The sequence below is a fragment of the Hipposideros armiger genome, unplaced genomic scaffold (assembly GCF_001890085.2).
Source record: "Hipposideros armiger isolate ML-2016 unplaced genomic scaffold, ASM189008v1 scaffold_1234, whole genome shotgun sequence".
NCBI lineage: Eukaryota > Metazoa > Chordata > Mammalia > Chiroptera > Hipposideridae > Hipposideros > Hipposideros armiger.
In genome coordinates, this window is record NW_017732584.1 from 36948 (window position 1) to 48325 (window position 11378).

General features: G+C 36.9%; 1 protein-coding gene across 1 annotated transcript in view; it reads right to left on the reverse strand.

Annotated features, from left to right (window-relative positions):
* Window positions 1-4955: 4955 nt before the first annotated feature.
* Window positions 4956-11378, reverse strand: part of MYO5B (myosin VB) — a gene marked incomplete at its 5' end in the record, with an annotated part of 222481 nt that continues 216058 nt past the window's right edge. The window contains one exon of the mRNA XM_019633054.1: window positions 4956-8078. Within this exon, the coding sequence (XP_019488599.1) occupies window positions 7926-8078 (153 nt within the window). The remainder of the gene's footprint in view (window positions 8079-11378) is intronic.

Sequence of the window (11378 nt, forward strand, 5' to 3'; positions counted from 1 at the left end):
TGCAACTAACTCTCAGATGACTCAAAAGAAATATATACAAATACACTGGCAGAGAAAGAGAGAAAGCAAATGTGGCAAAATATGACCAATTAGGGAATCTAAATGAAGAGGCATGTGGTTGTGCCTTGTTCTATTTTTACAACTTTTCTGTAGATTTTTAACTTTTCAAAGTAAAAATTGGGAGGAAAAGTGTAAGCTACAAAATTACCTGAAATAAATTATTTTCTAAAATATTTAGTCCTTTTCATGTTTAACCATATATAACCAGGTATATATTGTACAACAACAATATATATCAAAATTGGTTATTTTATAAATTTTTTGTTCTAGACACGGACCCTCTTGTGAGATGTAAAGTTGTCATTCTACTCTTAGACATTTATTGTAGCTTTGAGTATTTTTAGAAATGCTTTATCACTTCTTTCTGTATGATCTTTTTTGTTTTGGAGGGGGGACAGGAGGTTAGCATGAGACTGGAAATCAGTGAATCCATTGTAAATCTGCAAATTCTAGTGTTAAGACTTCATTAGGATATCAGAAATATCCAGCCTCAGCCTTATTGTCCACATTTTCTGGATAATTTCCTATGCTTAAACGTCCTATAATTCTCAAAATTGATGGCAGCTTGAGCAGCAGTGCCTTTAAAAGTTTCAGTGATAGAAACAGGACAGCTAATGAAGTTGGTAGGAGCTAGGACAATTTTTTTATTGGGTTATTGGAAAAGTCATGACCTGTTTTTCTCTTTTTTTTTTTTTTTAAGATTTTATTGGGGAATTGGGGGAAGGGAACAGACAAGTTGCTGTCCTTTTGTTCTTCAGTCTAGTTGTGGAGGACGGTCGCTTCACTGGCCCATGTTGGTATTATTGTTGTGCTCTTCCCGGCTAAGGCAGATTGGTTGCCGGTCATTGGACATCTGCTCATGGCAGCTCACGGCAGCACACTGCAGCCTACGCCGTCGCCGTTGACTCACGGCAGCCCAGCTCCAGGTCAAGCTATTGTTCAGCATCTTAGCTGTAGAGGGCAGTGTCACTGGCCCTCATGTGGGATCCGAACCGGGGCCCTGCTGCTCAGAGCTGACGTCCCAAGCCAGCTGTTAACCAACTCGCCACTTGGCCGGCCCCGTATTTTTCTGTTATTTGTTGCAAAAATGTGTCATGACCTTTCTGACAACCCAATAAATTGAGTATATGAATTTGAATGAATGAGATGCGTGCGCTTACTCATATTGTGTAGTTTGGAAAGTTGTGTATGTGCTCAGTGTTAATCTAACCATTTTGGTGGTAACTTCAATTTTTTGTTAATTAAAAGGCAATTATTAGCTTGGGTGTTGTTTTGTTCTTACAACAGATTCCTATTCTTCAGAAAGTTCAAGTTGCCAAACATTTCATCAGAAATGAAATGTAAACAGGAAGTAATACAAACACTGATTTGCCAAATTTCCTTGTTTTAAGTTTGTCCGAAGTCTGGGTGTGTTCCCAATAGCTTTAAGACCTTGTCCCAAGCTTAGGTGAAGGGTATATATTGTATTTGTGGTTTTTCCTCTGTTTGAAAGTTACTTGTAGTGTCAATATCCTTACTAAGCCTTAGAATTTCATTTAGTAATATAACTTTAGGTAAATCTCATACCTCCTTGTTTTAAGTTTACTTTCTAAAATGCTAATGTTGGTGGGAGGGGACAACACTGCCTTCAGCCACACGCCTCAGGAAACACACCTATGTTTCAACCAGTTGGGTTTAATGTTTGTTGCAGCAAGGGAGATGGCACACCAAGGGCACGCCTTAGGGAACTGAGGGACGCCTCAGTGAGGTGTTAGGAGTTGGGCCTTGATTAGGTGATTTGAGGAGGGTTCAGAGAGGCAGGGGTTTATTCTGGATTGGATGCTATTCGTAAGTAGGGACTAGTCTTTGGTTGGGTCTTTTAATATGATTCTATCTAGAAGGAGGGCAGACTAGAGCTACACTAAAGCTGCAACTGGAGAAGGAGCTGCAGTCACTCATATGAGCTGGGAGAGGGGTGCCTGATATTATGTGGTTTGCACAGTGATCTCATCTTTGTGCTTCGACAAAACTATGGAGGGGTCTTGTGTTGTCTCACTTCGTCACAGAGTGACCTCGTCTGATGTTAAGATTGTGTGCAAAAGAACACCATAGCCTAGCTTTTACCACCAGACCAGCTTCTACCACCCCTCTGGCCTATCTCTGTCAGACGGGGTCCCCGATGTCGGGCTGCTTTTTGCCTTTCTCAACTCTTACTAGATAAGTGCATCTCGTGAAATCTGGCTGTTTGCAAACACAGTTTTCCTGTTGAGGCCTGGAAGATAAGCCTAGACCTCTCTGGGTATGAGGTGAACACTTTCATGAAGAGAGGTTATTCTTTCATTATCCACCCAGAAAAGAGGGGACTCCCATCTTGAGGTTGGAAGTTGGGTTTCAGAGGTAACTATTCACTGACTAGTGTATCGTGAACATTTTTATCTACATTATGAAATATTTCACTAGTGGTTCCTAATGATAGCTGTTTAAGGGCACTCTCTCTAGCAATGTCTTATTCTATACAATTGGGTAAGCTATGTGAATTTTAAAGAAGATTTCCAGATGTTGGTGTGTGCTCCTCCAGGGAATACTTTACCCATGTTTCCATATACCATATTTCCCCATGTATAAGATGCACCCTTTTTTGAAAAATTTGGAGTCTAAAAACTGGGTTCGTCTTATACAGTGGTTGTAGATTTTTTTACTTGCATTTCCCGCTGAGGACGAGGCAATATATGAAGACAGTGATTCGTCATCTGATACAGATGAGGACAAGCTAATGGTTGGGAGTTTTGACAGTGATGAGGAGTTGTATTAATTTTATGATGAATAAAACTTGAGTTCAGTAACTTTATGTAATATTTTTTTTTTCAAATTTTGGGCCCCAAAATTAAGGTGTGTCTTATACATGGGAGTGTCTTATACATGGGGAAATACGGTAGGTGTTCAGTTTCTAGACTCTCTATTCTGTTTCATTGGTCAATTTTTCCATCTCGGTCCTAATTCCATCCATCTTAATTACTGAAGTTTCAGATACCTGTTAGGGAAACTTTTCCCTCCTTTTCTTAAAGACCGTCTTCCTTATCCTTGGGCCTTTGTTCTTTCATATAAATTTTAGAATTAGCCTGTCAATTCTCACCAAAAAACTATGGTGAAATTTTGATTTTTTTTTTTTAATTGGGGAATTGGGGAAAGGGGAACAGACAAGTTGCTGTTGTTTTGTTCTTCAGTCTAGTTGTGGAGGACGTTGTTTCACTGGCCCAAGTTGGCACCATCATTACGTTCTTCCTGGGCGAGGCAGATCAGTCGCTGGCTTCTGGATGGTCGCTCACGCTGGCTGCTGGCTACACACGGTAGCCCAGGGCAACCCACTGCCACAGGGGCTGCAGCCCACGGTGTCGCCGGCAACTCACGGCAGCCCAGCTCCAGGTTGAGCTGTTGTTCAGCATCTTAGCTGTGGAGGGCAGTGTCACTGGCCCTCATATGTGGGATCCGAACCGGGGCCCTCTGGCGTCCCAAGCCAGCTCTTAACCAACACGCCACTCGGCCGGCCCGAGATTTTGATTTTTAATCTATAGATCAACTTGGGAACAATTGAGATTTTTGTGGTATGAAGTCAGTCTTCTTATCCATGAAATATTTCTCTATTTTTAAAAATGTCATTGTTTTTCACTTACATTTTATAAATTCTTCTACACAGATCTTGTATAAATTTTCTCACTGTTTTTTTGTTTGTTTGTTTGTTTTAGCTGAGCCATCCTGCCACCCTTTGGCAGCTCAGTGGCAGCTCAGCTTGGGCCGGACATCTACCCACTGGTTTTTAATACCATCTTTATCATATGCAAATTTATACACATGACTGGGTCTTTTCCTATGCCCAAACTGCCTTCTTTGAATTCTCTTGCTTTAAGGTAATTACTCAGTAAGTATTGTTACTTCATAGGGAAAGTTTCCCCAACCCCAACTTTTGCAGGTTGTAGTTTGCCAACCCCTGGTTTGAATGATCATGATGCATGTTTGAATATAGGCCCCAGAATGATGTTTCTCAAGAAAGCATTAAAAAGAATCTTTTTAGCAAATGTGTTCCTGCAGTTTTAAATTGCATTTAGATTTGTCACACCACTTTATTTATTCCAAAGTATTTATTTCCATAAATTTTTATCCAGAGCTGAATATTAGTGACCAGTACAAGCATTTTTCTATAAACAAAGATGTAGTTTACAGATTTGTTCAAAATGGAAAAATATTTTTATTAGTATTTCTTCTACAATGTTAGATTCACCCCTGACTATGATGTGAACCCCTTCAGAGAAGCAGTCCTTCATCTAAACATCAGTTGGTGGCAAAATGTTGTATCCAAATCTGGATTAATCTGATACAATACCACTTTAGAAAGTAGCTTAAATTCATTTTTGATTGATCCCCTTTATTAGAAATTTTTTTTTTTAGGAAAAACAATCTTTAGTATTTAATGACCTTTATTATAAGAGAAAAAAAGTCTTATGTTTTATTATCATTAGCATCAACCTCTAATTTCCTAATTACCCCAATTGTCTAATTATGGCACCAATATGTATAAAAGGTGAATTATGGCTATTTGGTTCATGCAGTAAATTAATTTGAGAAACTGACTGCAGAGAAATAGTCTATGAGGAAAAACTACAGGGTCCTGCCCCTTGCTGTCACATTTCAGTAACTGTTTAGTCATATAGGCATCATACAAGGGTTTCGATTTAGGATACCCTTGCTGCCTTAGAATTAGGTCAAATGTAGGAAAACAATTAAATTTACTACATGCCAAAGAAATGGATTCTAATTTGTTACTATAATCTTAATACATTAAGGCTCTAAGTAAATATTTGATGAATTGATGGTAGTAACTTATTTTTCTAAGTTTTCCAAGTTCCTAGTTTTATCTTTTGTTTTTTTTTTACAAAAGTCTTAAAATTTAGTGTATAGGAAATCCAAGAGAAGAAACTCCTATTAACATGCTCCATGAAAGCGGGGGAAAGTGGGGGAAAAGTCTATTTTCCTTTGGATCTAATCTGCTTGCCAGGTACCATAAATCTAACTGCAGGTATGATGGCACAGGGAAAATACATGTAGGTAATATGCTTGTCAGCTTCAGCAACAATTATTAATATGTACGTAACACACATTACTTATATACATTATAGGTAAACAGGTAGGTCCCATATAATACTTAAATTCTTTATAAATATTTGATTCTTAAGGAATCTTTAAAATGCTTCTAATGTTTCCAAAGACAAATCAAAACTCCACCATGTTATGTCAAGCATTAACATTCTTCCCACAGCAACACCTATTTCAGAGAAATAAGTGGTAAGTCAGTTATCTCAGTAACTGCTAAAGGCACAGTGAGGAAAGTGTCAACTAAATTATAAATATTAAAAAAGAAAGATATCTAGTGCAGAGTTCAAACCTTTATGTTGAATTGTTAAAAATCATAGATTTCATGAAGTTGGAAAGTTTGAGTTCAACTGACTTAAAAAATGGAAAGAATATAAATGCTAACAAAAGATTCAAGTTTCCCTAAAGATGCTTCTTCCAGCCTCCAAGTGTTAAGTTAAATAGGGCAGACCTAAATATTAAGTAACCAAATTACTATATTTCTTTTGTTAGTGGTCTATAAAAGACTTTTTTAAAGTATATTGGAAGAGAACTAGTCTGCCATTTCTTAGGCTTAGTAGAAGACTATTCATAAGGTTCCTCCTGCATTTATTCTTACTGCCAAGCTTTTATTCAGTGAGTCTTTGGCACCTAGTGATTAACCAGTGACAGCAGAGAGGTAGTGACCTAAAGAGATTAAGAGAATGAGGGTATAAGACAATATGTAAGGACAGTAAGCCATTGCATTTATGGAATCACTGCTTCTCAAACTCCTTAACACTCTAACAAGGCATTTTGGGTTATCTTGAAGATTAAAGTCAGTCCTTAAAACAAGAGACTCAGTTTTAAACTACAGTGCAGTAAAAAGCAAATTATTCTTAATAACTTTCAAAAGAGGTAGCCACTGAACCGAATTGGTTTAGACTGGCCTTCCCAACAAAGTCAGTGTGTGGGTTGAAGGGGGTGTGTAATGTATGTCAGATTGTGTAACTATAACTGGGAAAGAAGGCACAGCTCTGCGTAGACACCCAAGAGAAGCCAGGATGTTTAATGTGGAGGTAGAGGGGATAATGCCAATGACACTGATTTGGACATGGTGGTCAGCAGTCTTTGCCCTGGTGCTGTCTTCTTCTGCCCGGTGGGCAAGGAGAATGAATGAGGAAGCTGAGCTCAAAGCGTGCAGTATACAAGATTGTTTAGGGCTTGGGGTGTGTTTTGTTTCCAACTGCCTTTTGAGTGGCTGAGTAAAAGAAGGTGTGTATGTGTGGCGGGGTCTTCTATGTGGAATTCATGGAGAAATCTTATCGTAATACAGAGGCTGTATGATTTGCAAATACCGTCTGTTCTTGTCATGGAAACAGCCTACAGATACGTACCAGAAGTATGGAAAACACAGTAAAAAATGGGTGTAAAGAATATGGAGGGTTTTCTAATCAAATGCCTGCTTTTGCCGAGACAAAAAACATTTGTGAAAGCAGCAGACATATGAAATCTGTTGTAATATTATGACTGAATACACATTTAATCTTTATTTCAAAGCAGAGATATTTATGGTTTTTATGTGGTAAATTTGAAAAATGTAGAAAATAACCTGAAAAAGGATAGCTGACATAGCTATTCTTCCTCTTTAAATATTGGGTTGTCAGAAAAGTCATGACGTATTTTTTTCTATGTTTTTCGTTGCAAAAATGCGTCATGACTCTTCCGACAACCCAATAGATCACACACAGAGAAAACCCAAAAATCTTTTGGAAAATAACAGTAGTCCCTGAACTGTTTTTAAGAAAGGTTTTTCAAATAATCTGACCCTCCCAATGAAGTTTTTCCTTTACTATCTTGGTTATCTGGAATTAATGTATTATGTAATATTCTTATTGGAGATTTAATGGCATTAAGGGATTAAAGGCTTTCACACTGGCTGGTTTGGGTTTTAATCTGTAAATAAAACAGGAGTTATTTTCTAACTTTTCTCTTATGTAGATTTTTGTGAAAATTTTATTGCCTCAGTAAGTGCATGGATAGCATTGGAAACATCTTTCCATCTTGCTTCCATTTGTAGTTTGGGACAGCAGTCTTTTTAGCATAACTTCCCTAAATGCAAGACTGCAGATCAGGGTTTGACCATATTAGGGACTAAGTCTTCTCATTTTCCTTCACAAACCAATACTCAAAATGTTTGGGCTGGAGGTCCATTACACCATTGTCTCTGCATGACCAGGTATCGAAAAATACCTTTGGGAAACATCTCCGAAGGCCCAGGCCTGTATTTTTGTTCTCAAGACATTTCCCTACAAACTCAACCACACCTATGGTTTGTCAACCTGGGGAAATGTCATTCACTATATGACAGTGTTGTGGTTGTTAGTACCATTATTTGTTAAAGGTCCTCTGAAGGCAATTTATGTGACTTACATACTTTTAATATTATTTTACTTTGGACATTCTCCAGATCAAAAACTAGGCAGTTTCCATTTTATATACTGGCACTTTTTATAGGGCCATGGGGACTGCAGGTTATGATGTGTATTTGTTTATACTGAAATCATACTTAAAAAATCTTCCATATTTCAAGTGTTTTTATTCTGAGCAGTAGGTACAAAAAATAATGACAGATGTGTCTTATTCTGTATAGTTCAGCACAGGCTCGCAATCTCTGATTTGATCAACTTTTATAGATTGAACAGACCCTTAAAGTTACTTTACTGTATGTACTTCCTTCTTGCTCTCACTGGCAATTGAGCCAAAGTTGGAAATGTGCTTTTTCAGACTTCATTGAGAAACTCCAGATTGAGACACGCTGGGATGTGGATTGAGTCCATAGTCAGAGAAGATGGATTAAATGGGAACAAAACGGGAAACATGTGCTTGTAGTCTAATAGCAGTTGCTGAGGGTCATTCCGCTCTTGTAGTTGTGCCTGTGGAGAAGGATAAGACCATTTAAAATACTTAACTACACCTATAGCCAGTTTAGGTAAATTCACGAAAGTGATTTGGCACATATCATAGAAGTAGTTCCGTTAATTAGGTAGGATTTCAGGAGAATATGGTCTCCCTATCCTTGAGGTATTTAGCAGGGAGATAAGCCCTGGTTTAGGCTTGTTGGAGATTAGATGATTTTAACTTCAGTCCTATTTCTAGCATTTTTTTGGAAAAATTTCCACCTCAGTGAGAATAAAAATAAATACATTTTGGCTCTCTCGGGATACAGTGGCTTCCTTTAGTGACATTAATTGGAAGATTTAAAGGGACAGAGCCCCTCCCCTATTCCCCTCTATTTGGAGCCAGACATTTTAGGAAAAGTATAACTGAAATGAAAATTTTGAGTTCATTAAAGGGGCTGAACAGCAGACCTGAGCAGGCAGAAGAAGTGATCAGTAAACTTAAAGATAAGGCAACTGAAATTCTCGTTTGAGGAGTAGATAGAAAGAAAAGAATAAAAGTGAATGGAACCTGAGACCTGTGGGACACCATAAAGCATACCAATATACATCAAAAGGATCCCAGAAGGAGAAAAAAGGGACAGCAAAATATCTGAAGAAATGAAGGCCCCAATTTTCCCAAATCTGATGAAAAAAAAATACATATATCTCCAAGAAGCTCAACAAATCCCAAGCAGAATAAACTAAAAAAGATTGACACTGAGACACAGAATAGTCAAATAATTAAAACTCAGTGACAAAGAGAGAATATCAAAAGCAGTAAGAGAAATAACGCTTCACATACAAGGTCTCAATAAAATTAAGAACTGATTTCTCATCAGAAACCATGGAGGCCAGAAAGAACTGGGACGGCATATTTAAAGTCCTGAAAGAAAAAATCGTCAACCAAGAATTCTACATTTGGCAAAACTATCCTTCAAGAGTGGAGAAATTAAATCATTTCTAGATAAGCAAAAAAGGGGGAGTTGGTTACCAGTAGACCTGCCCTACAAGAGATACTAAAGAAAGCTTTTTAGGCTGAAATGAAATGACATTAGACAGCAACTCAAAGCCATAAGAAGAAATAAAGAACAATGGTAAAGCTAACTACGTTGGTAAATGTAAAAGTCAGCATTATGTTTTTGGTAACTCCTCTTTTTTTCCTGTATGCTTTATACAAATGCAGGAAACAATTATAAATATTAATGGGCACACATGTTTACCAGATGTGACCTCTGAAAATAATATAAAGACAGAAGGATGGAGATACTATATAGCATCAGGATATTTGTATACTATTGGCACTTAAGTTGGTATCATTTAAACTAGATTGTTTTAAGTTTAAGATGTCAATTGTGATCACCAAGGTAACCACTAAGAAAATAATCAATATACAAAAAAGGAAAGTAGGTAATCAAAATGATACACTACAAAAAATAAACACACAAAAGTCAGTAATGGAAGAATTGAGGAACACAAAATATATAAGACATACAGAAAATAAGCTAAATATCAGAAGTAAATCTTTATCAGTAATTATTTTAAATATCAAATTGAAGGCAATTAAAAGGCAGAGTGACAGAATGGATTTAAAAAACGTGATCCATCTGTATGTTACCTATAAGAGACTCACTTTAGAGACACAAAGATTTAAAGTAAAAGATATTTGAAGTAACCAAAAAAGAGCTCGAATGGCTGTATTGTCATACAAAATATTTTAAGTAAAAAAAGTTACAAGAGAAAAAAAGGTTCAATCCATCAAGAAGATATAACAATTCTAAATATATATGCACCTAGCAACAGAGCCCAAATATATGAAGGAAAATTGACAATTGAAAGGAGAAATAGTTCTTTAACAACAGTTGAACACTTCAATAGTCCACTTTCAATAATGGATACAATAACCGTGGAAGATCAATAACAGAGTCCATGAACACTATAAGCCAATTAGACCTAAAAAAACCATACACATGACCAAGTTGGAGTTATCCTTACTATGCAAGGGTGGTTCGACATACACAAATATAATAATATCCTCTCGTATGTATATACTTCATGCATCACTGATGGGAATGTAAAGTGATGTAGCTGCTATGGAAAACAGTTGAGGTGGTTCCTCAAACTCTTAAACACAGAATTACAGTAGTGCTCCCCTCTCCCCTTTTATCTGTGGTTTTGCTTTTTGTGGTTTCAGTCTGTGGTCAATCATGTTCCAAAAATTAAATTTCTAAGTGTCAATTTAAAAGCACCCATGTGTTTTGCATCTTGAAAGATGGGCTAAAATTTGAAAGTAATTTTAAGTGTGTAAAAGTAGTTTGAAATAATAGGAAAAGTTTAAAAGAGGCAAAGACATTTAGGGATGAATAAACAACCAGCTTTAGTAGTTTAAGATACCAAATGATGGCTGTGATGTAACACTGGTGGAATGGTCTCTGTAGGATCACTGAGAGCTCACTCTGAGCTTCGCTGAATTTATTATTTCAAACCTCTCACTCAGAATATGAAAATGTACATAAAATGTGAAATGGCAGGAGGCTCTTAAATTTTTTTTAATAGGACTTATGTGTTTTTTTGTTTTGTTTTTGTTTTTTGTACATCAATCAGATGTATCAGTAGGTTCTATTTATTTAAAGGGCTTGAAGAAATTGTAAAGGATTTAGAAGGAGGGATGTAACAATAGGTGAAAAAAAGAAAAGTTAAATGATACCTATATTACAATTCAGCAGCAAAAGTCGTGTATACATTTAATCAAAATTCACAAGCTAGTCATTTCATAGGATTCCTCTTGGGAATCCTTTGGTGAGTTTAACAATCCCCTCAAATTTACATTTTTAAAGGTCGGCATGCTGTGCTTATACTGTCCAAACAAATGGTTTGCTTTAATGAGCAACTTGTATTTATCCCACACAAGATATGTTCAAGTATAAAAGGAGGACATGGATTGCCCAGTTTCCTCTGAGCACTGTCTAGGGAGCAATGGAACATAAAACTATAGCTGGCAAAATAACAAAAACAAAAAAAATGTTTTGACAGAATTGCCAGATACTGAAATTGACGACTGAGGAAGACTCAGTCAGAATATGACTGTATACGAGGTCTGACAATTGAGTTCCCGAACTTGTTGCAACAATGTTGCTAACCTTTTTTGATATCAGAGGGATTATTCATTATTAATTTGTACCAACTGGACAGTTAATCAAGTTTACTACTTGGAAGTGCTGAAAAGGCTGTGAAAAAGTTAGACGACCTGAACTTTTCTTCAACAATTCATGGCTCTTGCATCACGACAATGCACCA